This window comes from Symphalangus syndactylus, chromosome 5 (genome assembly GCF_028878055.3).
Source record: "Symphalangus syndactylus isolate Jambi chromosome 5, NHGRI_mSymSyn1-v2.1_pri, whole genome shotgun sequence".
Taxonomy (NCBI): Eukaryota; Metazoa; Chordata; class Mammalia; order Primates; family Hylobatidae; genus Symphalangus; species Symphalangus syndactylus.
In genome coordinates this window covers 89,476,599-89,501,805 of record NC_072427.2, presented here as the reverse complement: position 1 = coordinate 89,501,805, position 25,207 = coordinate 89,476,599, and the positions used below count along the sequence as shown (strand labels likewise).

The 25,207-nt window shown below is 44.0% G+C and overlaps 1 protein-coding gene across 1 annotated transcript in view; it reads right to left on the bottom strand.

Moving 5' to 3' along the window:
• The window catches only part of DSCAM (DS cell adhesion molecule), an 812,726-nt gene extending 790,512 nt beyond the window's left edge, over nucleotides 1–22,214 (bottom strand). Inside the window, exon 1 of the mRNA XM_055279737.2 lies at nucleotides 22,100–22,214. Coding sequence (XP_055135712.1) covers nucleotides 22,100–22,142 — 43 coding nt within the window. The 5' untranslated portion in view covers nucleotides 22,143–22,214. The remainder of the gene's footprint in view (nucleotides 1–22,099) is intronic.
• Between the last annotated feature and the right edge of the window lie 2,993 nt (nucleotides 22,215–25,207).

The following is a 25,207-nucleotide window of genomic DNA, read 5'->3' as shown; positions in this document are numbered from 1 at the left end:
TCACCATGCTGGCCAGGCTGGTCTCAAACTCCCCACCTTAGGCAATCTGCCCACCTCAGCCTCCCAAAATGCTGGGATTACAGGCATGAGCCACCATGCCTGGCCTCAGTAAACATTTTCAAAAGTTTTTGAACCAAATATCTTTGTATTCCTCAAAGTATATACAACATATCAGAAATTACATGGGTAGTCAACAAAGATTTTTTTTTTTTAAGTGAGGGGTTTTATTGTTATATCCTTATATGGGTGCGTGAGAGTTGAGAATTCTAGGGCATAATGCTTGTTGATCTTTTAATTAAAATGCAAGTGCAGATCGTCCAAATGCAGAAGCTATTGTCACACAGAGATATACTGTCATTCCATCAGAAATATAAATAAATAAAGTAGAATTGAAGAGATAGCAATGACATCAAGTCCCTAAGAGCTATACATTGCTTTAAACAACATTCATTGGTTTAATTACTTAATCAGTAACTACTTACTGGGTACCTGCAGCCTGTTGGTCACTCTTCTAGGTGAGCACAGTAGACAAATATGGGCTTCCCCAGTTGGGAGAGACAGATGATAAACTTCTAAGTATAGGATTTTAAGTACTCTGACTTCTACAAAGAAACCTGAAGCATGGTAAGGAGAAACTGAGCAATCAAGGAGGCCACTTTGTTTTAGATCAGGTGGTCAGGGAGGCCTCTCTTAGGTAGTGATATTTGGACAGAGAAGTGAAGGAAGTGAAGAAGTGGGGCAGGAAAAGGCCCAGGGTAGAGCATTCCAGGCAGAACACGCAGCCAAGTGCAAGGCTGCTGAGGAGAGGACCAGCTCAGCAAGCTGTAGAAACATCCAGATAGCCAGCGTGGCTCTGTGGAGGGGGTGTGGTGGGCTAGCCTAAACCAGGCCATGGAAGGGGTTTTAGGTGAAGGCAATGCTGTATTTATTTTAGGGATGAAGGGAGAGGCTTTGGAAAGAGGAGTGATGTAATCTGCTTCATATTTTGAGGAGATCCCTCGGCTAATGGGTGGAAATTCAGCTGTGAGTTGGCAGATTATCATAATAGTCCAGGCAAAAAGGAGAACACAGCTTGAAGGAAAGTAAAGGTAGAAGAAATGGTCAGATTCTTAAAGTAGCATCACTAGGACATGCTGGTGGTGTGAATATAAGATGTGAAGGACAGAAAGGAATCAAGGATGACTCTGATTTCTGTTCTGTGCAGTGAGGGATGAGTGATGCTCAATTTGAATGACCAAAATGTGAGATAGAAGTGGGTACAAGGAGAAAAATCCAGAAGTTCTCCTTCAGAGAGTTTAACTGTTGAGATACCTGTGAGTTTTGTAAAGGGATGTTGAGTAGGCAGTTGAATTTCAGGACCTGGATTTGAGCTCAGAGAAGAAATCACAGATAGAGATATGAATATGGAAGTCATCAGCATATAGAGGGCATTTAATGCCTCGACCTAAATTAAATTATATAGAGAGGAAGTAGAGAGAGGAAGGGAAGGGAAAGGAAGCAGAGAGGAAAGGAGAGGAGAAGAGAGGGGTAAGAATTAATCCCTGGAGTGGGTTGCAACATTTAGAGTCTGATTAGAGGGAAGAAGCTCACCAAAGACACTGAGAAGGAGAAGCCAGTGAGGCAGAGGGAAACCCAGAGAGTGTGGTGTGCACAGTCCAGGTGAAGGTGTTTCAGGAAGGGAAGTGTGATCTGTTGTGTCACAGCTGCTGAGAGAGCGAACATGAGGAAATCTAGAAACGTGGGCCATGTGTGATCGCTCATGCCTGCAATCTTAGCACTTTTGGAGGCCAAGGCAGGAGGATTGCTTGAGTCAAGGAGTTTCAGACCAGCCTGGACAACATAGAGACCCCCATCTCTGCAAAAAAATTTAAAAATTAGCTGGGCGTGGTGGTGCAGCATCTGTAGTCCAGCTATTTGGGAGGCTGAGGTGGGAGGATCACTTGAGCCCAGGAGTTTGAGGCCAAAGTGAACTGTGATTGCACCACTGCATGCCAGCCTGGGCCACAGAGTCAGACCATGTCAAAAAGAAGAAAGAAAGAAAGACAGAGAGAGAGACAGAGAAAAACAAAGAAACAAAGAAAGAAAGAAAGAGAGGGAGGGAGAGAGAGAGACAAAAGAAAGAAAGAAAGAAAGAAAGAAAGAAAGAAAGAAAGAAAGAAAGAAAGAAAGAAAGAAAGAAAGAAAGAAAGAAAGAAAAAGAAAGAGGAAGGAAGGAAGGAAGGAAGGAAGGAAGGAAGGAAGGAAGGAAGGAAGGAAGGATGGGAGGGAAAGAAAGAAAGAAAGAAAGCAAGAAAAGACTAGGAATGTGGAAGTCATCAGCCTCATTGACAAAAGCAGATTCAATGGAGTGGTGAAGAAGACACTGACCAGTGTGTGACAACAGAGACTGAAAGATGAGGGTGTCAGGTGAGTTGAAACAGCTCTACTCGAAGTGTGTGCAGACCAGCTGCTTTTTTCTCGTCTGCCATGAGACAAGCACAGAAACTGAGATGTTGCTGCAACATTCAAGGGTGTGATCAGTGAGCTCCATTCTCAGGAAGGGTGGTATAGACAACTTTGCGTATTGTTGAACTCATGTGGTAAGAAGCATGCGCAACAAGCTGTGTTTGAGGCAAGTACTGTAAGGACCTCACATCAATCTACAACAGGCTGGAAAATGAAAAACCGATCCTTCAGCACAGTTAGTTTGAGAAGCACTAGTATACTCAACTCTGTCCAGTAGTTTTACTATTAAAAAGTATCAGAGGAATTGGATGGGAGAAGGATGTGGTGACAAGATGGGAGGTGGTGGTTGTTAGTATGTTTTACAGTGGTAGGGATAACAGACAGAAAACAGAGTGTTGATATGCTGAGCTGGAAGAGGGCGAAGTTGAGGGTGAGATAAATGCAAGGGCAGGACTGATGCAGTGGCTCACACCTGTATTTGCAGCACTTTGGGAGGCTGAGGCGGGAGGACTGTTTGAGCCCAGGAGTTCAAGACCAGCCCAGGCAACATAGTGAGAACCTGTTTCTATAAAAAGAAATAAATAAAAATAAATACAAGGGCAAAGTCTTTAAGCAGATAGGAGATGTGGAATTCTGGACATAAATGGAGGTTTCAGCTTTCAACAGGAGCAAGGTCAGGGCATCCATGGTCACAGGAGGGAAGGTCATGTGTATGGGTCTGGTATGGGACCTGAGATTAAGGTTCCATATTGTGTTGCCGTGAACTGGATAAATTCAGAAGAGCCTCAACAGGCTTACCTGGTAGTTCTCCCCCACCAATGTGCCATCATGGATAAAGTCCCCTAGCCAAATGGCACTACACTCATAGGGACCAGGCACAGTGCCTGCTTTTCCATGAGTAGTGGGCTTCAGTTTCCCGTCAGCCTGTGGAATCAGCCAAATAAGCCAATCACATCCTCCCTCAGGAACCAGGGGACACACCACCCTCTTTTTTTTTTTTTTCTTGAGACAGAGTCTCACTCTGTCACCCAGGCTGGGGTGCAGTGGCACAATCTCAGCTCACTGCAACCTCTGCCTTCTGAGTTCAAGTGATTCTCCAGCTTCAGCCTCCCAAGCAGCTGGGACTACAGGCACATGCCACCACACCTAGCTAATTTTTGTAGCTTTTTAGTACAGATGGGGTTTCACCATGTTGGCCAGGCTGGTCTTGAACTCCTGACCTCAGGTGATCCACCCGCCTCGGCCTCCTGAAGTGCTGGGATTACAGGTGTGCACACCTGGCCACCATCCCTTCTTGTTACTACAAGGCCTGCTTCCCGCAGCCCAAGCTAGTTCACTCTGTGTGGCCTGCCCTGTCCTCCTCCCCTGGGCTGTGGGAATACTTGAATGCAACACTGCTGTCAATTTTATCTGCCCAGGGTCATGTGTTCAACCACCCCTATAACTGAATCCCCCGTCATCAGTGGGGTGAAAGGGAGGCAATAAAAACAGGAGTGGACACTGATCACATGAAAAGTTGAGTGTGTGGGTGTGTATTGGAGATCAGGGAATAGTCCAAGTATTCACTTGCTTCTCCTGGTTTCTCAGTGAATCATATGAGGTTATCGACTCAGAGTCTGGGAAAGGAAGGGGAGTTTGAGGTTTGGGGAGGTGAGAAAGGTGTGAAGTAGTCTTCCCACAGAGACAGAAAGCAACTAGGGCAGTGAGGTGAGATTGAGGGCAGAGCTAAGAGCCCACTCGAGGTTTGTGGTCATGCATAATGAGACGAATCAGAACACAGTGTGTGCAGTGAGAGCTCCTTGGTGAAGTGCAGATGCTCTGATGCAGTGGCAGATAGGCTGGGGCAGTATAATCAGCTATATCACAAAGTCTATAGTCTCTGAGACATGGGTGAGTAGGTGTGAGCACCTGGTGAAACAGGTGAGAGGAAAAGCAAGTTGGTGTTGGAGTCAGCTGTCAAGAGATAGATCCGTGATGGTATCGAGATCACTACAGACAGGTGGTGGTCACCTAGTGTTGTCTGCTGAAATTTGGAGGGTTTAATTTTTAATCCAAATACCATAGAAACGGATATGAAAAGATGGGTGACACATGCTGCATGTTGGGCAGTGGAGGTGACCAAGTGCTTCGTTGCATGGGAGAGGCCACAAGTACTTGGCAATGTTTTCGTGACTGAGCCTCTCATCTCAGGAATGAGCTGAGATTCCAGAAATGCTGGGATGAAAACAAACCAACCCTGAGACTCCCAAATTGTTCCCATATTGCCACATTTTTTCCCGCATCTTCCTCCAGAAAAACTCAAGAAAGCCATGTTTGCTATCTGGCTCATCTTAACTCTCCACATCACTTACATTTCCAGTTTTCCAGATAAGCATGGCCATTTGCGTTAGGTCATTCTTGCATTGCTATAAAGAAATACCAGAGACTGGGTAATTTATAAAGAAAAGTGGCTTCATTGGCTCACAGTTCTACAGGCTTTACAGGAATCCTGGTGCTGGCATCTACTCAGCTTCCAGGGAAGCCTCAGGAAGCTTACACTCATGGGGGAAGGTGAAAAGGGAGTAGGCAGGTCACAGGGTGAAAGCAGAACAAGAGAGACAGGGAGTAGGTGGGGGAGGTGCCACACACTTTTAGATGACCGGTTCTTGAGAGAACTCCCTATCAGGAAGACAGCACCAAGCCATGAAGATCCCTCCTAAGGGATGGCGCCAAGCCATGATCCAAACACCTCCTACCAGGCCCCACCTCCAGCACTGGGAATTACAACTGGACATGAGATTTGGGCAGGGAAAAATATCCAAACTGTATCACCACTCTAAATAGTATGTGCACTGAGAAACCAGCTGACCTATCTGGGGCTCATTCATCCAGGAAAACAGCCTGGAAGTCAAGTGCAGGAGTTCTGGAATTAGACCACCCAGGTTCAAATCCTACTTCCACCCTGGCTGGATGTGTTCCTCCTTTTTTTTAAAAAATTTTATTATTATTATACTTTAAGTTTTAGGGTACATGTGCACAATGTGCAGGTTTGTTACATATGTATACATGTGCCATGTTGGTGTGCTGCAACCATTAACTGGTCATTTAGCATTAGGTATATCTCCTAATGCTGTCCCTCCCCCCTCCCCCCAGCCCACAACTGTCCTCGGAGTGTGATGTTCCCCTTCCTGTGTCCATGTGTTCTCCTTGTTCAATTCCCACCTATGAGTGAGAACATGCGGTGTTTGGTTTTTTGTCCTTGCGATAGTTTGCTGAGAATGATGGTTTCCAGCTTCATCCATGTCCCTACAAAGGACATGAACTCATCATTTTTTGTGGCTGCATAGTATTCCATGGTGTATATGTGCCACATTTTCTTAATCCAGTCTATCATTGTTGGACATTTGGGTTGGTTCCAAGTCTTTGCTATTGTGAATAGTGCCGCAATAAACATACATGTGCATGTGTCTTTATAGCAGCATGATTTATAATCTTTTGGGTATATACCTAGTAATGGGATGGCTGGGTCAAATGGTATTTCTAGTTCTAGATCCCTGAGGAATCGCCACACTGACTTCCACAATGGTTGAACTAGTTTACAGTCCCACCAATAGTGTAAAAGTGCTCCTATTTCTCCACATCCTCTCCAGCACCTGTTGTTTCCTGACTTTTTAATGATGGCCATTCTAACTGGTGTGAGATGGTATATCATTGTGGTTTTGATTTGCATTTAGGAAAGGCATTCACCTTTGTAAGCCTTGAATTTCTGCAAGTGTAAAGTGGAAATAATACCAACAAGCACCTCAAAGACTTGTCTGTCAATTAAATGGGATGGTAAAATGAAGCACTTAGCACAGTTCTTGGCACACAATAAGAGCTCAGTAAATATTAGCAATTATTATAAATAGGTTCATTCACTGCTCCATAAACAGGTGATTCTGTCAGTATTATCATAGTATGAAATTCAGGCTGCTTAGGCCACAGACAAGAAGCCAAATATCTTTAAATTTCTCTGTAGTCAGACTCTCCATGGGATCCCTGGCCAAGGTTTGTGAGGTGGCTGATTGGACAGGATGAAGGCAATTGTTACGACAGGGGACCAACCAGTGGACCCAGATGGTGACTTCATTAGAACAGTGTTCCAACCAGCGCCACACAGTGTGTATCCTGCAGAGGGGCCAACCAGGCAATAAACCGACTTCTACCACCTTGCAGCCAGCAGCCGAGGGAGGCTCTGAGCTCTGAGAGGACTGGTCTATTTTCATCACATTTGGACAAAGGACACACTCCACAGAAGGCAAATTTCCTTTCTCAGAAGACACATATCACATATGAGTAGCTGGCTTGAACCTTAACTCAGTGTGAGAGAGTAATAAGAATATCACCATAGCATGGCACAGGTACGCACACACACACACAGGCACACACAGGCATATCTTATTCTTATTTATTACAAGAGCTTTCAGTCAAGCTGAAATGTCTAGGCAGTATTTTCTAAACTCTTTAAGATGCATGTCCCACAGACACTTCTGGTAAAATGATTCAGCTTCAATAAGATTCAGACTCTTACTAACAAAACTAATTTGGGTGTTTTTTCAGAAAAGCTCAAACTGATACAAAACTCACAATTTCAGCCTCCAATTAGCAATTTCAAAAATATTTTGATTCTGATATTTTGTCATTGAGAAAATTGGTAGTCAGTTCAGGACAAATGAAATATAGTGTACTTAAAAACAGATGCATGATTTAAACTTGAGAGTTGGGGAAAGATTCTATCCTGTAATACGAATGTAATATAACTGTCATCTGGTCTCCAATTTTACTCTTCCCAACAGAATGCAATCTCATGAAATAGTTGCACCTCTGAAGTGGGTAAAAGTTAATTAACCTGTCTCTTACTTACCTAACTTAAGTAAGTGAAATGGCTGACATGGAAAAGTAAATGAATTTTCCATTTATATACCGATTTTTTTAAAACCAATCTTTCACTTTCCCAAAACAACTCTTTAAAGAAAATTTAACATAATCATTTTCAGCTTGAAAACTTCAAATGAATGAATGGGGCTTTATTTGGGAGAAGATTTAAAGACTGTGACACCAGACAACCTGGGCTCAAAGTGCTATTCTCAAATCACAGTTGCCACCTGACCGGGACCTGATAGTCAACATTTCCAAACCCTGGTTTTGCAATCTGTAAAACTGAAATTAAAAATACTCATTTGACTGAGAATGAACAGAGCCATAGTCCTCATTCTGTCATTCAACAATTGTGTGACCGTGAGCACATTGTCTAACCATGCCTTCTTTACGATGGTGATAATAACAATACTCACATCTAGTCATAAATCATAAATTCAAGCTATTGTTTTTATGATCATTACTATTGTAGCTAATAAACATAACGAGTGCAAATCATGTGGTCACTCAAGTATCCACACACTTTAGATGCCCAATACATACGAGTTTCCTTCTACCCTCATTCTTTTTTAGGGAAATAATTACAAGGAGGATTTCTTTCTTCAGAGTAAACCAAGAGATTTTAATTTCTATGAAGGAGATTACACAATATTTGAAGGGGTATGTGACAATCTATGCAGATATTGACTGTGTCTATGAGTAATTCTTGTGGCCCAGTGGTTCTTAGGATGCAGGAAGCTGGAATGGTGATATATGGTATCATCGTGTGGCCTGCTCTTGAACGCAAGAGGCCATAGGTTCCAGCCAGATCAAAACACAGGCAAATTTTGATTTAAAAAACTACACATATTCTACATGCTCCTATTTCTTGTATCCAGACTACCCCATTATGCTAATATAAAGAGAGAAAAAGTGATAGGGTACAAGGAAAAATTCAATCACTGCTAAGCTCATCAAACTACACAATGAGCCATGGTAATCTGCAGCCTTAGAGGAGAAGCCCATCAGTGACAACGCCACCATCGATATTTTCTACTCACATTCTTTCCTACGCAGTCCTAATTTTCTTACACTAGGAAGCATTTCATCAACATTTTAAGTTAACGAGCCACAAAACATCACCCAGTCTAAAGTACACGGCATGCGAGAGCAAACCTAAACCGTGTTATCAGAAAACAAAACCAAATGATGGCATGCCTTTTTAAGGAAATATAAACCTAAAATAAATGGAGAACACCCCTCCCAGGGCCACCACATACACAAGAGGCAGAGACTCAGGCGACACTCAGAAGAGAAAGGAACGTAAACAGCGAAAAGTCTCCCAGAGAAAAAGACTTCACGGACTTTGGAGCCACTACAGCTGTCTCTGCACACAGACGCTCTCTCCTCTTCAAGCGTTTCTCCACATCTAGTATCTTCAAATCATTAGTGCTTTCTAGCTAGGGTTTCAATATTTCCCAGAGGCCTCTCCAGTCCAGCCTTTGCCTGAGAGAACAGGTTACAAAAATATCCCCTCTCCCTTTTACCAGGCAACAAAGAGAATTTGCAGTGCTTTGAAAACAGAAATCCACATCCACGGGAAAAACAGGCCTCCGCCAGCCACAGAAAAGGTTTGCTTCGGGCACAGGGCAACCAGGCGAGAGAAAATACATTCAGAGCGGTTAGCACACAGGATTAATCACATTATAATTTAATCATCTGATCAAACACTAATTAGCATAATTGCTTGAGGGAGAAATGGCTGGAGGAACCCAGGAACACCCTGAGCATCCATGTTCTTAATGACAAGAGGGAACACAGATTTGGTTTCCCTTTCTTCATAAAAAAAGGAAGAAAATAGCAAGTTAATCAATGACAAGCATCACCAGCTATGGTTTTAGCAGCCGAAGGAATTGCAACTGAGATTCATGACATTTTCCTTCCTCCTCTCTCTCTCCAGGACCACTCTAAAATCCATGGAAAAAACGCAGTACTGATGTTACAGTAACTAGACTCTGAGCTATTTAAGTCTGTGTTCTCAACTTTGGCACAATTAATGTGTTGAACTGGTTCATTCTTTGTCATGGGGAGCTGTCCTGTGAATTGCAGGGTGTTGAGCATCTTATAGTGAGTGTCCCCTCCAGATGCCAGTAGCAACCCCCAACCAGATGTGTGACAACCAAAAATGTCTCCAGACATTTCTCACTGTCCTCTGTGGGTGCAAAATTGCCCTCCGTTAAGAACCACTGAAGAACACAATTTGTTCGGTGCATACTTCTTTTAAAAGTAACCAAGGCATAAAAATAGAGGGAGGGGTCTTTTTATTTCCATCTGCCAAAAAATAATGAGCCTAAAATAATACTTGCCCAGTTTGGGAGGCCGAGGCGGGCGGATCACGGGGTCAGGAGATCAAGACCATCCTGGCTAACACGGTGAAATCCCGCCTTTACTAAAAATACAAAAAATTAGCCGGGCGTGGTGGCGAGCGCCTGTAGTCCCAGCTACTCGGGAGGCTGAGGCAGGAGAATGCCATGAACCCGTGAGGCGGAGCTTGCAGTGGGCCGAGATTGCGCCACCGCACTCCAGCCTGGGCGACAGAGCGAGACTCCATCTCCAAAATAATAATAGTAATAATAATAATAGTTGCCCAGTTCCATGGATTTACCTTATTTCTCATGGCTCTATTTAGAGCTTTACAATAACCCATAATGCATATGCCTGTGCACTTCAGAAAAAAATAATCAAATACCAGCCTCCTCCATCAAAGACCTTTAGGGAGACACTTCCAGGAGCACCTTTGAATAGGGACACTCACAGGCTCAGAGAACTCTAACCCTTGCTTCTAGACTTCAGTGTGCCTTGAGCAGGCAAGAGGTCACAGCGATGTCTTCCACCTACCCAGGAGAGAGCAAACCACCAGTGACTTTGAAAATGAATAAATCCAGAGAAGGCCTCCAGACCCCCCAGGCAAATACAGCTTTCTCCTTCCACTCTCACTGAGCACGTATAAGCTCTAATATTTGCTCCAGTTTCTAAAGAGGGAGAGAGAAAGGTGAACAAGATAGAGAGAGGTGAAATGCCGACTGCTCCTCCATTTCTTGCGAATGTATCTCCACTACAATCGATTTATTGCACAACCTTAACCTGCCTTAGCCACCAGTTAGGCTGGACCTAATAATATTCACTCTTATCAAGAGATGCTAGAAACCCCAGGGAAAAATACTCAACACTTATTACTGTATGAAAGAAATATTTTTTATGGGTTAAGGTGATTTGTTCTAATAATAATACTGAGTCACACTATCCCTTGTTTTTATTTTTTTTAATAAAGAAAGTGTTTCACCATTTACAATTACTCATGAGTCTAACACAGGTTATTAAATCTGATGATGGAAATATTTATGCCCTTTCCGTGGCGGAGAGATGGGAAAAGATTGACCTACTCTACTACAAAATTTAAAAGAGAACAGTCTGTGCTATACCATGTAGGTTGTGAAAACTCCAAATCAGAGAGGAATTGTGAGCTATTTTCAACCGAAATCTTCTTCTGCAATTCCCCTGTCAGAGCTTGTGACTTCTTAATATAATGCCCCCACCCCCTTTTAAAGGAACATGAGTATAGGAAACTATTATTGTAAAGAAACAGTCTACCCTAATTCCTGTAGTGATGAGTAAGCAGAATTCACATTTATTCAGCATACAATGGCTTTTATACCATTTCCTTCTAAAGCTAAATTTCAAAACGGCCACTCTAAAAGGTAATTTCTATAGTGAATCACAATAAAATCGCCAAAGGATTATAACATCAAACTTGTTTAAGATTCCTAGGAGGGAAAGTTATTTTTAATATTATCTAAAATAAGATCTCAGGACACAAAAAGGTATTTTTAAGGTTCTGAATTTAGGCCTCTCTCCAGCACACATTTGAGTCTATTTTAGTGCAAAAATCAAGGACACGATGTTTTGAAAAAATTAATCTGCCACCAATAACTGCCCTCTATTTTGTCATATATGTAACAAGGTTTAAAATGCACGTATGCTGTTACATGCCAGTTTCTCTCTTTTTTCTGACAACTTAGGGTAATGACATATGCTTTGTATGATAAATACAGTCAACTTGTGGTTATTTACCTAAAAGAAAGCCAACAAAATCCAACAGAGCAGATGACCCAAAGCCCTTTAGATCTGGCTCTGGAATGAGCTTGTGCCCTGGACAAAGGCATGTGCAGCATCCCAAGGCGGCATCAAAGCAAAACCTCTAGCTGCAAACGGATCCACTCTCCTGCCCTGTCTCACCCCGTCCTAGCTCATCTCTTAAGCTTGTTCACTAGAGTCACCCAAATGGTTCCCCACTATGGATCTCGTGCTTGGAGCCTCATGGTTACATGTAGGTTTCAAAGGGCTTCTCTGCTGGGACTCCAGCTGCTATCGAAGAAGGGACCAACGTGAGAAATACAATGGAATCAAGACCATAAGCAAAGCACAAGAATTTATAAACCTGAATATCAAATACACTAAAACAGGAAGAAAAAATGGCACAAAGAGATAGATATTAATACACATAGATGATTCATAAGCTGCTAGCATCCACATTGGGAGTGCCTCTGGCAGGATCACATATGCCTCTACTCAGAATCTTTCTTGTTACTAAACCCCAGCACCAATTATCCCGAAAGATGCACAAATTCTTATGGTGGTCAGTGAAGCCCTAACCCTGTATACAGACATTCCCAATAAATTACTACCCAATACAGAGTTCTCCAACAGTTCATCGAGATGTACTTGGAACTTTACTGGATCAACTTCCTAGCGACTGTTTGGGTAGCTTCCTTGCAAATGTGTGTTTTGCAAAGGTGAATTATGGTTCATGTGGATCAGAACAGGCAAAGGCATGTTTAATAATGCAAATTCACAGGCCGTGCATACACCAAGGCTACAGAATCAGACTCCCTGGTATCAGAGCTGGAAGACGACATAACAAACATAGAAACTGTAACTTGGAAGACCGCAGTGGTGGTGGAAAAAGAGGACAAAGTCACATGGGATTAGAAACACCTGGGGAGCTTTCCAAACTATAGCCCATTCCCCAGAATGCTGGCATCAGAATTTCCAACAGGAGGCTAATGAGAGGAAATGCATTTCAGGAAACTTCCATATCTTCTTTCTCTGTTGTTCCTGACCCAGAACACCGGGGTGTTGAGAACCAATGTCTCGATCCTTACCTTCTATCTGGGAAGGCCCAGATAGAAGGATACTAACTAATGTTCAGCTTGAAGTGTCAACAGACTGTGGTCTACCTCTTATCCTGATGTAAGGATGGAGGGGATGTGTGGCTATGGGGCTGGCACAGCCTCTTCCTCCATATTCAGTCTTCCCATCAACATTTGCCTCCATGCATCCAAGCATCTAATCCCACAGAAGCCTACAGCATATTCTATATTCTTACCCTCCCATCCTCAGCAATGGGGCGGTAGAGGTATGGGGGAGAATGTGGGGCCTCTCGTGCCAGTGATTAATAAAGGCTGATGATGTGAGATCCCCCAAGACACAGATAAACCAACCACTGATGAGAATTCCTTACCCAAAACAAATACCTAGATTACCTCGAGGTCAACATTTTTCTACCCAGATTTCTATACAAATATTCAATCAAGCCTATTCTAAAACAGTAGCCACCAAGGATTTAATAGCTATTGATTTGGGCGAGTCATAACAGACACATCTGGTAATTAACCATCCTACCCACATTCTGCTGTCACGTCAAGGCCCCGGATAGAGGTTGCTAACTTGGGCTGCCAACTTAAACAACTTGTGAAGGGAGGATTCTGTCCGTTAGACAGCATTCCACATTTCTTGTGGATTTCCTTTTCACTAGCCAATGAAATAGACAAATGACTAGCCTTTGCAGGAACTGACAAGAACTAGATCCGGCAGTAGTGATAAAGTAGCCATGGTGCCCATTTTGCTGGTAGAGACCATTGTTGTCATTGTTGGGTGTCTTCAGCTCATTCCTAAAGTCTCACAAGTAATATTCCAAAGCATTGTTATTTCTACCCTGCAAGCTACATATCAGTTATTAAAAATGCTCTACAGCCGAGATTAAAAAATAAACATGGCAATTAAGCAGACTGGGACTTGGATTTTCTGTATCTCTATGGAACCCAAGATCAAATCACACCACAGTGGGGCTCCTGTGAAAAGAATTGAATCTTGAGTTTCTCTCATGAGAAAGCATATTTCCTTAAAGTAAGAAGTTTCCTTATTATATAGGAAATATAGCTGTCTTTTGTATTTAAAAAAATAAATTAAAAAAATATACATAGAATTGCAGCAGTTCCAATTATCTTTCTACTTGTCTTTCTCTTATGATGCAATCATAGAAACGTTCCCATCATCCAGCAGTTCTTGCTTATGAGAAGAATCGATGCTTTACCCAATATTAGGAAGATTAATCAATGGTGAGACAACCCACTGCAATCACCCACCTGAAGTGGCATGGATGGCACTTCAGTACACAGCATGGGCTACCTCCCAACAGCTGCCCTCAGCCCCTGTGACCCATTCCCGCTGGTCCTAACACCAGCTTCTACCTGATCATTGTGGTGACTCCATGATAATGCTGAAGCCACTTTGGGACCCTAAGGTCATCAAGGTCATCACTGGGAGTGGTATCACCCTGCTGTTGTTTTGCAGAAGCATCCAATAATGAGAAAGTTGGGGTATTTAGAAAGAACTATAAACTGGCTTTTACTGTTTTATTTTCAGTGTGGAAAAAGTGTAAATTTTGTGTAAAGCCAGACTTAAAACTGTTTTCTCTTTCTTAATTTTAATACTAAAAGAGTCGAGGCTTGTATGAATCAAAATCAGTAATTAAATAGTTCAAATTTCTTTCCATCACCTTATCAAAATGCCAATTTCATAGTCTGGAGAGACTAGCGACAAAATGATCCATTTTATAGATGGTTCTTTATAAGACAAAAGGCAAACACTTTCCGCAGCATCATCTTCTAGGGCAGGTCTGACTTTTGTCCAGATTTCCAACCTGTAAATCAGCAGTATTTGCATACAAATTCAACGATTCTACTATTAATAAAACCCAAAGCCCACTTGGAACCAGTAAAACCAGAATGCTATAAGTAACAAATACAGCCCTAGAAAGGAAGACTATTTCATTTCTTTTTTTATGCTAAATTGTATATACTTAAGGAACCTGGGAGACATTAGCTAAGTGATATATGCCAGATACACACACAAAATCCATGATGTCTCTTATATATGGAATCTTATAAAGACTATTTCATTTATAAGAGCATGTGGCATTCTTTTTCCCTTGTCCAATAACATTTGTGTCAATCACAAAGCCTGGGGTGATATTGTCTGCCCCACACAGACTGACAAATAAGGACTTCATATATTGCAATTTAAAACCGCAGAGTTTGAGAACAGGTTAACATGGAGGGACTTGTGATAATCACAGGATCCTAAATTTGAACTCTTCTCTCAGTAATTGCTTTACTCTAAACACGTATGCAGATTTCACCCTCCTACTATTCTGCTGTGAAACATCTTTAAGAAAGGCAAGGCTTATTACAGAATAAATATTTGTAGCAGTGCTGCAAGTTCAATGTCCTCCCTTCACCTCCAGTCTTTTGTTCAGACCTAGTCAAGCTGTTTCCAGATAATATATATATATTGCCTTCTCATCCCCAGCTTCCCAAGCCTAACATAGACTTAAAGACTGAGAGCACTTCTAGAATATTCTGCAGAGAGTCCAAAGAGATTTCATAATATTTCTGCAAGGGTTGGTATGCTTTTTTTTTTTTTTTTTCTCCTACAAAATGCTGTACAGAGCTGGGATGTTAGGGGAAGCTAGCATTTAGTATGGAGGTGATCTCTTGCATTTTCAATTATTTCTTTCACTGTCTTTGCGGCTGCACTTAAAAACAGCTTTCTATAAATAGGACTGCTTGCTCACTCTTAAATCTTACTCACTGTCTTCTCAGTAAAAAAAATAACTAGGGATACAGGCAAGATTCATTAATCCCTGTCATTCTGTCTCTCTGTGTAGTAGCCTCTTTCCTTCTCCGTATCTTGACATATATCTTCTCAATCAAACTCATCCCTCTCTGTTAAACCATAATATATATTTACATAATCCAGGGGGCTTAAAGACCAAAAATTAATCCAGCTGTATGAGTTTAAAAAAACAGCATTGATCACATAGAACAAATAGAGATCTCCAAAAATCAAAAGCTGATAAATATTGTAAACTATAAGACACTTAATTTGATTTTTATATTTGGACAAAAATCAACTTTAACAATGATTAAAAGATATCCTTTCATGTTACTTTGATGAAGATACCGTCATATTTGAATCTGCAAAATAAGAAATGAAGATTATGACAAAAACCCCATAAATCCATAGGATGCTTAAGAAAACAGTAGTATGACTTTTTAAAGATGATTAAGGCCTGAGAAACTAAGCTTTGTTTTGATGTCCTGGGTGGCTCTTTGATGAAGAAATGAATTCCCAGGGGCTGGGGGTGGCAGAGCGGCGGGGGGGGGGGGGGGGAGCCTAAATGTCGGTTTGATGTTTCTGGCTGGCTTTCAAAATGTGACAGGGCAATAAACACTGTATAGGAATTTTAAATCATGCCATTTAGCAGCATACACTTGAGAACAAGGGGTCCAGCACATGGATGAAATTATTTTCTGTGACACTTGACCCACTGCACAGCAGGAAGAGCACCTAAAGCAATTCTATAGCTGTTGTGCAACAGTGATGAAGTCCCATCAGATACTCGAAACAGGAATCTCTTTTTGAAAAGAGAAGAAAATGCCCCAAGCCACAGGCATTTCTGGAAAATACACATTTCTACTGTGATTGAGTCACTACGACAGGAAAAGGTGGGTAGAGCAAAAGAGTCCAGTGGTTTAGTCAGAATGCAAGATGGGGACCAGAAGAGCAAGTTCAGCAAAGCAAACTAAGATGGGAAGCCAATCAGCTAGAGGCAGAAGAGACAGGTGGACGGGAGGGAGGAGGGTGAGTTAAGGAGGGGAGAAAGGCTCTGCCTATCACTTTATCCTTTCTCTCCGTAAGGAACATCATCTATTTCCACTATTCCGTACCATGTGCTCTGCTCTGTGCTAAGGACACGTTCAGGCTTCACACGCATTTCAGACTGTGGAGGCTCCTGTCTATCTAGTGAGAGAGGCAGCCACTAGTCAAATCAGCATCACCTAAATGCAGGGTTAACGATTACCGTAGGCACCATCAAGGCAACAGCCAAGATTTTAAGAAAAAGGATAATATGGAGGGAACTGATTTTCGGGAGCAGATCTCTGAAACCCAACCCTTCTGAACGTCCTGGTCAGAAGCCATCTGACCTCTGAACCAAAATCCTGTCCCTGCTTCCCTCCTGCCACCTTGACAGACCTTGCGTCACCTGCAGAAAACATCCGTGTGCTCCACCCTTCGAATTCAGAACGACATAGTGGATACTCCGTGGGGCTGCTGGAATCTTCCATTCCCACTGCCTTATTTTAACCCATAGATTCGGCCAGGGAAATGCAACTTTGAATTTTCTTGCATTTTCACAACATTGAAGAAAAGAACATAAATATAGTTGGGGGAGGGGCGCGGAGAGATAAGATGAGCATTTTTGTGCCCAGGTCTTTGGAATATGAAGAGTTAACCCCCCAGTCCAGGGGAACAGGTGTTTTCCAGGGGGCCTGGGGGAGAGGGAAGGGGGCTCCCGGTCCCGGAGCCTTGCCTGCGGAGATTGATGGACTGCGGAGGAGCGGGCACGTCAGCATCACCCCTGTCACCATCAGCAGGAGAAGCGGCGGCTCCTGGAATGACATTGGAAGGTCAGCCAATCAGGCGCGGAGCTGCTCCCGGAGCTGCCACCTCCGAGGCGCGCGCCACGCCGGGGTTTCCTTGTGGCTTTGGAAAGCGGGTGCAAATGCACCCTTCTGCGGGCCCGCTACCCGCTGCAACACCTGTGTTTCCTTTCTGGGCACCTTCTAGGTTTCTAGATATTGCTCTGAATACCGTCCTCCGCTGTACAGTTGAAAACAAAGGCTGCTGGACCTCGCCTGACCTGCGGTTGCCTTTGCACGGTTCCTGTTAGACGAACTCTACGACGCAGGAGTTTGGGCGCAGTGAACTTGAGCGATCGTGGGGGAGGCGTCTTCAGAAGATAGCCCCTGACCATCTGCATGGAGCAGTCCTCCCTCGGCGGCGGCTGGGTTTGCTGGCTCTGCTGAAGGCTAGCTGCGAGAGTCTTGTGAGGTTTGCCGCCCACTAGTGTCCTATGGCGGGGACACAATCGGCATGCAGGTAGCACCACCTCCCTATCTCCCAGGCTGAGGGCGCGGGCACCAAGGCCCAGCGTGCACTTCAGCGCAGCAGCCAAGAAAATGCCCAGACGCGCTTGTTTGTGTGGGCACGCCCCTGGGTGCCTGCCCTGCTCTGGCGAGGTGGGCCACGCATGGAAACCAACGAAATCGAAGTGCTCATTTCTGAAATACTATTGAATGCACTGCCTAATGCAAAATACATTCTTTTTCACTACCTATTAATTATTTATGAGCCACATTCATAATCTTACCCGTAGAATTCAGCTAATTTTACGAAACCTGGATGCCACATTTTGTAAATACACCCACTTGATAAACCCATCCTTTTATTTTGCAAACGTAAATTTCCAATCTACAGTGTTCATAGGTCTTTCTTTATAAAATGACCTCTCTCTCTCTCTCTCTCAATCAAGTTTTAATACGCACTGGATTGAGTCTCTTGTCCAAATACTCCGTGCACCTTACTCCAGACACATCTAAGATAAAATACCTTGCCAGCTATCTGGAGGTCCAGGAACTGGGGATTAGAATTGGCAAATATTTTAGTCAAAATTAGTTCCCCTACCAGAATGGTGTATTGCGCCGGTTCTGCCCCCGTGACTCACTGATCCCCCGAGGCAGCAAATCATAGTCACACCAAAGTGACAAAGGAGAGAGTCAAAAAGTGGAGAAGGATCCACTGGCATTTACTGAAGGTCTGCATGGCATTTTGTTTTCCTACAGAGGGCATCTTGGAGGGGCATGCAGCTTAAGTTAAAAGGCCCAGGAATTTTAGGTGAATCCTGAGATTATGGAGAGCTTTTTAATCTGCTTAATAAAGATGGGGGAGAAAGGGAAGGGGAGGCAGCCCTGAAATTGTTCACCTGATAACATTTTTTCCTTACATACATTTATGTGAATTAAATAAAAATCACCTTCAAAGTCCTTAAGGTGCATTTGTATTTACAAAGGTCTGCTTCTAATTAAATAAAATAGCAAGCGTGTGCTCTGTATTTTCCTGTCAAGTGAATGGATGAAGCTCAAAGGTGCCGCATACTCACCTTCTCTTTAATGAGCACCTTCTTACTCCCAGCACCCCACCCTCTCTAATCTCCACGACCCTCAGGCCCCACGAAAACGGATGCAGTAGAGCTCAAAATCCCACGGCTCAGGAAAAGATGATGTCAGGAATGCGTGCATGTGCGTGTGTGTGTGTGTGTGTAAAAACAGAGATGCCAGGATACTAGCAAAAATATATTATATATAATAAATCTGATTCTTCATCATTCTGTTTGTCTGAAGGCCTGGCTCTGCTTTTAGCAGTAATTTTAAACTAGAATGTGCTCCGGGGTTAAAACCAGGAGAAATGGTGATGAAACACAATGCAGTAGGAAGCTTTGCTGAGAAGACACTGAGGGATGTGTGTGGGTGAGTGTCTGCACATACGTGTACCTTGGCTCCTTGCACTGTAACAGAAGCTCGCGTGTATTTCCAGAACATTGCAGAACAAATTGACTGCTTTAAAACATGATACTGCACCTTATCAGGTGAGGTCATTCATTTAAGGGTTTAACCCATGAAGGGCCTGGTCACTGACTTCTTTTTTTTTTTTTCCAAAAATACTGTCTGCAGCCTGTCTAGCAACCATACTTTTATTAAGAAATAACTGTACTTCTGATACATCAATAAGAAAAATGTTGTTGTCTACTGTTAAAATGCAGATGTATTGTGGGCTTATTTTAACAGCCCCAAATATTAAACTGCATAATCTTTTACAAATGAAAAAAAAAAGTTATCATGTCAGGTATTTTGATGCTTGAGGCCTAGCAATAATCGGTTCAGGTATTAGAATTCATCAATCTTTTATCACACACATTCAGAAATTTTTCAAAATTGAGGTATAACAAAATATGACAGTTATTGACAAACATATTCTCCATTTTTTAAAGTTTAATTCAGATAGGTAGAAACCATTTACTCTTATATTTTTGAAATATGGTCTTACAAACAGGCATAGTTCCAAACTGGATTTTTATTTTATTTCAACATGTCTATATATTTTATGATCCTTTCCCCAGTACGTAATGAACACTATGCTTTAGAAAATTGTTTAAAGCTGATTTCCCCTCCCCCCTTCAAAGATCCTAAAGCTTTACAGCAGGCTTATAATGTTTTCATGCTTGATCATATAAAGAGAGGGGCATTTTTATACAAGATAGCTCCATAGCCTTCTGCTAGATTGGATCAGAATACATAATACAGCAATGCAAAATATTCATTTGTGTTTGCTGTTTATGTCTAATATTGTGGAATCACTTATATTTATTACAGTAACAATAATGGTGATTATCAGTTGATTTTAAAAGTCTTGAAAATAATACTCGCAGAACTCACTATACGAGTACCTACATAATTTTTGCATATATTTTTCATACTGCAGAATATTTGAGGTTTTATATAATTGTATTACCATATATAATTATTTCTATGGTTGTTTATTTTAGTTATAAAATGCTGATTCAGAAAAAAGTCACACACATATATAGCATCTCTGTATCAGAGGCTAATACTCTGTATTGGTATCATAAATCCTTCCATACCATTTTGTCATACAAAATGCTTAAACTGTAAATAAATACTGGCTGACTGACAACCAGCACAGCCTCTTTCATCATCCTGAAACACACACTTCCCAATGGGGTGCAAATTTTGTTTCATCTTATAACCCAGGCCTTTCCAAGGGGTTCAGAAAGGTACTCCCTGACAGGCGAAACAGGCTGTCAAAACTCTGTGTCTTTGGAACACATCTGTAGGCATCTGTACATTTCTTAGGAGGTCGCATTAGCAGAAGAGCAGAAAGGGCTGGCTTCCCCGACACATCTCCACATGTTCCCTAAGCAGATCTGTCCCCAAAGGGAAATTCCCAGGAGGACACAGGACAGGTCTGGTGCCCTCTGGGAAAGATGGGTGTCTTGCCAGAACTTGTTGCAATTCTTTCCTGCTAGGAAATCTCAAAATGAAAGTTTCGAACACTTTGCTTTAGGTTATATTGGAGAGCAAAGTATCATTTTCATGTTCATTTTGATAGTACCTTCTTTCAACTCTACCTTTTCTTAGTCACCATTTTTTTAAAACATTGACAATGCTCATGCATTTCTTCTGGCCTGTTGGCATGTTGATTCTTTAGGCACTGTCTAGGTAGGCAAAGAAAATGCACTGCCTTGCAGCCAACACACAGAGCTTCCCTGTGTATCTTCCAGGAAAATCTTAGAGCCTCCCCTTTGCTTCTCGTATTTTCTCACAACGGCCAGATTTCCTCTCTTCTCTTCTTTTACCTTCTCTTCTTCTCCTTCTCTCTCTCTCTCTCTCTCTCTCTCTGTGTGTGTGTCTCTCTGTCCCTCCTCTCTCTCTCTCTCTTTCTCTCTCTCTCTCTTTCTCCTCTCTTCTGGCTAGGGGATTCTGCTTAATGGTTTAATTTGATCTGTCAGTAGGTTATACATTTTATGCAGATGTGTGTTCCAAAATTTGAAATGGGAATTTAAGCTGTAGCTACTCCCAGGCGATGTCAAATGATGACAATTTCCTCTGGTTCCCACAAGAGAGGAAGCCATTCATACATGTAAGTTCATATTTACGCGGTGACAGGCAGCCTAAGGTGCAGTCACACTTACTAATTGGGTCTGACTCAGTCAAGAGCAATAGCTTTCTAAATACCCAGGAAGAAACCATTTCAAAATATAATATTGGCTGGGCATGAGGAAATGAATGCTATTTACGATATTCACTGATTTCATTTTTACAACTATACAGGTGTTTTCTTTTTTTTAAAATTTGTCAACATTTCAGATGATGTAATGCTTATCAGTGCATATTTTTACATAAACGACTGTGAGGAGCATGAAGCAGCACGGGGTGCATAGAAGGACAGATTTTTCTTAAAGCCCTCCTTGGTGCTGGAGATACATTGTACTAGCATGAAATTACGTGTTTGAAAAATCTCAAAAAGCATTGACTCTGAAGGGAGATGTTCCTCATTGACCCCTCCACTTGCGTGCACTTGGAATGTCATATCCCTTTCCAGGTTGTAATATTCAAAGTGGCAATCTTCCTGTCTCTCCTTCTGTCACCAAACCTGGTTTATTCTGAATGAGGCAGCTCTCTAGTACTGGAGTTAGGCTCTGAGCTGTCACTTGGCTAGGTAAGCGCCTTCCAATGATTACAGAGCAATTTCTCCCGGGCCTCTCCATTGCCACCTCTCCTCCCCCCAAAAAATAAATATAATATTTAAAAAATAAATAAAAGCACGAAATTTAAAACACAGATGAAGCGGAAAAAGAAAGAAGACTTTACCCATGCATCCAATGCCAACCCCCACCCCCCCCGCCCCCCCGGTCGATGTAAAAGGAATGAAATTCATCACAAACCGAAAGGCTCACCATTCGCGAAGCTCTGGAACAAGGAGAGAGCCAGTATCCACATGCCCCTGCCGCTCCCCGGCCTCCCGCGAGCGACGCGCCGGCCTCGCCCCCCGCGCTCCGCCCGGCCCGGCTCCGCTCGCCGCTCGGCACCTGCCCGGGGGCCGCCGCCCGCCCGCCGCCCGCCGCCCGCCGAGGACGCGCCGCCGGCGCCGCCGCCGCTGCCGCTGCCTAGCCGCCCGGGCACGCGGCGCGGCCGGGCTCCGGAGCTAGGGCTGCGCTCGCCGCGCGCTGCGCTCCTGCACACCTGCTCTCGGGCGCCGCGCCCCACGCTGCGGCCGGAGCCCAGGTGCGCCGTCAGCTCAGTGGGCCCCCGGCAGGTCGGCAGGTGGAGAGAGCCGCAGACGCGGGCGTGAGCTCATCCCGGGCACCCGGCGCCCAGAATGCGCAGCCAGCGGCCTCCCGTGCGCCAGCCCTCACCCTCCGCATCCAGGCAGCAGGCGGGCGGGCAGGCTCATCTTTGCCGTGCTCCGGCCTCAGTCACATGGATCCCTCTGCCAACCTTCCCTGCCTGCGAGCCGGGCGAGTGAAGCCGAGCGCGGAGGCGAGCAGGGACCCCTCCCCTGCCTCTGGCCGCTGGGGCGCTCTGCAGTCTTAAAGCAGCAGCAGAGACGTGCAGCCGAACTGAGGCAGGACCGGGGAGAGCGCAGCCACCGCACAGTCACGCACAGTCATCAGGAGGAATTTCTTAGAGGCTTAAATAATCATTTCAACAGCTGCTTATTTTTATTTATTTTCCTGCAGGTTGCTAATAAGAGATGGCCAGGGTGACTATTGCGGAAGGTGGCCAGCCACGGAGAGGTGAACATGAAATGCTCGTAGTTTTACTAAAATGTGCAGCTGGATTCCGATTCCGTATTTACTCTCAGAAAAGTCCAGTTCATTTGCCTAGAGGGAAATGCTCCTTCCAAATCCTTGCTGCTACTGTAAAGATCTCTATGATTTCACGGGCTAATTTTTAATTATCTTGAATACATTGTAGAATGCAAACACAAGCACTTCTAATTTTGCTCTCTGAATGGCGCATAAAAAAGCTGATTGAAATTGCTGATAATTTGAGTAATCCCAAACATATAACCCCTTTCACGTTTCTGTGAAAAGTCAATATGTTGACATTTCCTAAATGTTCTGTATGATTCTTGAAGTCATGATAATATTTAAATTAAAGCTCTCACAAGGGCGTACATCTATCCATCACTTTGCAATATAATGACCGACAGGGCTGGAATGCACCCCAGTGTAGAATCCAGGGTGGAATGCTCAGAGTCAGGACAATCAGGACTGAGAAAAAGCATTCGGTGGGGGTCAAGGGAGACATTTTCAAGGGAAATTGAGTAGGCTTTTTCCTAGGCACTAGGTATCCTAACTGGGCTCCAGGTCCCCCCTCCAAATACAGAAGAATGATGCACATCTCAGACAGCTCACAAAACAACACAGGAGAAGCAAATGGTGAGGCAGAAACAAAATGGTGCTTTACCAGGGTTGGGCACAAGATGGCCAGGCCCTGTGTACCGGGAAGGGTCAGCTGAGCCGGTGATGCTGCCTGGCTCACCACGGCTCTGCAGCTGCAGGTGATCACGTGCTGCCGCCCACTCAGGCTGCGCAGGCCCAGCCCCCAGTACCACGCACCAGAACCAGCATCCTCTGGCTTTGCAAATGCTGGGTGCTCAGTCCCTGGTCCTTCCCAAATGCAACCCAGGAAGGCAGGGGATGGGCCTAATTCTGTCCCTGCATCCGGCTGGTTGACCTATTCATTAATTGTTACTTGCACACTAGCCACCTGCAAGGGTGCCCAGGCACTGGGGTCAGGGAAACCCAGGGTCAAATTGCAGCTCCTCCACTACCCTGATGTGGGGCTTCTGCATGTGACTCGAGCCTCAATTTCCTCATACGCAGACTGGAAATCATCACAGTTCTTAACTCACAGAGCTGTGAAGATCTTTCCATCCGTCGACAGCACGTGGTCACTGTAGTGAGCGACGGCTGTGGTTAACTGTTACTGAGTTTGGGAGCAGGGCTGGAAACACGATTTGTGGGGTCCACTACAAAATGAAAATGGAGAGCTCCTTTCTCAAAATGAAAAAGAAGCACCATAACAAGAACTAAGACGGAACCCTTCCTCCTTTCTTCCTGCCTCTCTCAACCAGTCGTGGTGGTTTCTGCTATATGCTGCTCTTCCTCGGGCGTGGGAATGCAGCCCTGCACAGACCCCACAGACCTTCCAGGTGACTCAGTGCAGTACAAGAGGCTTCCACTTGCCAGTTGCTTCCCTGCCCTTGGCTGCGCCCACATGCTGTGGCCAGCCACATTTAGGGGATGGGGAAGCCGCTGTCTCTCTCCCGCAGCACACTGGCCCGATGTACAGTGGACAGGAGATCTCTCGGGGATTGCAACCTCTATGCTGGGAAGCTCTGGGTACCTGGACTGGAGGTGGGCACAAGGCTCTGGCCACTTGTGGAATGTGCCCTGGCACTGCAAGCCTGCTGAGGGGATGGTCACTGCCAGGCCTTGCTCTGAACTGCACAGTGCTTGTCCTGCACATATGCCCAGACACCCACCAGAGATGGCAGATGGTGGCAGAACACAGGCTTGCTGTTCCAAAATGATGCAGTTGCTACCCTATTGGGGAGCAGCAACAATTGCAGGGGCAGAGGCTGCTCAAGAGCTGGTGGAACATGGGGTTGGGAAGTGGACAGCCAAGAACCTCTCCCAAAGGAGAGGTGGCAGGTGGCAGGTGGCAGGATAGGACTGGAGCCAAGGCTCCAAGCCCTCTTCATGCTGCATTGTCCCATTGGATTTAGAAAAGGTAAAACAGAGGTGATATCACTAAACATTTCAAGATGGTGACTACAGAGAATTCAACCCCAAGTGCAGGCCCTTCTTTGCCTGGGACCAGAAGGGACCCCGTGTGAGTGCAACTCTCTGTGGTTGTCTATTAATGCATCTGCCACAGGCTGAATGGGCGAAGGATCTTGAATGGGCCTAACACATGCACCAGAGTCTTTTCAAATATATTTACATAATAGACTTCAGTAAGAAACACACTTATTTCTCACTAAACTGTGAGTT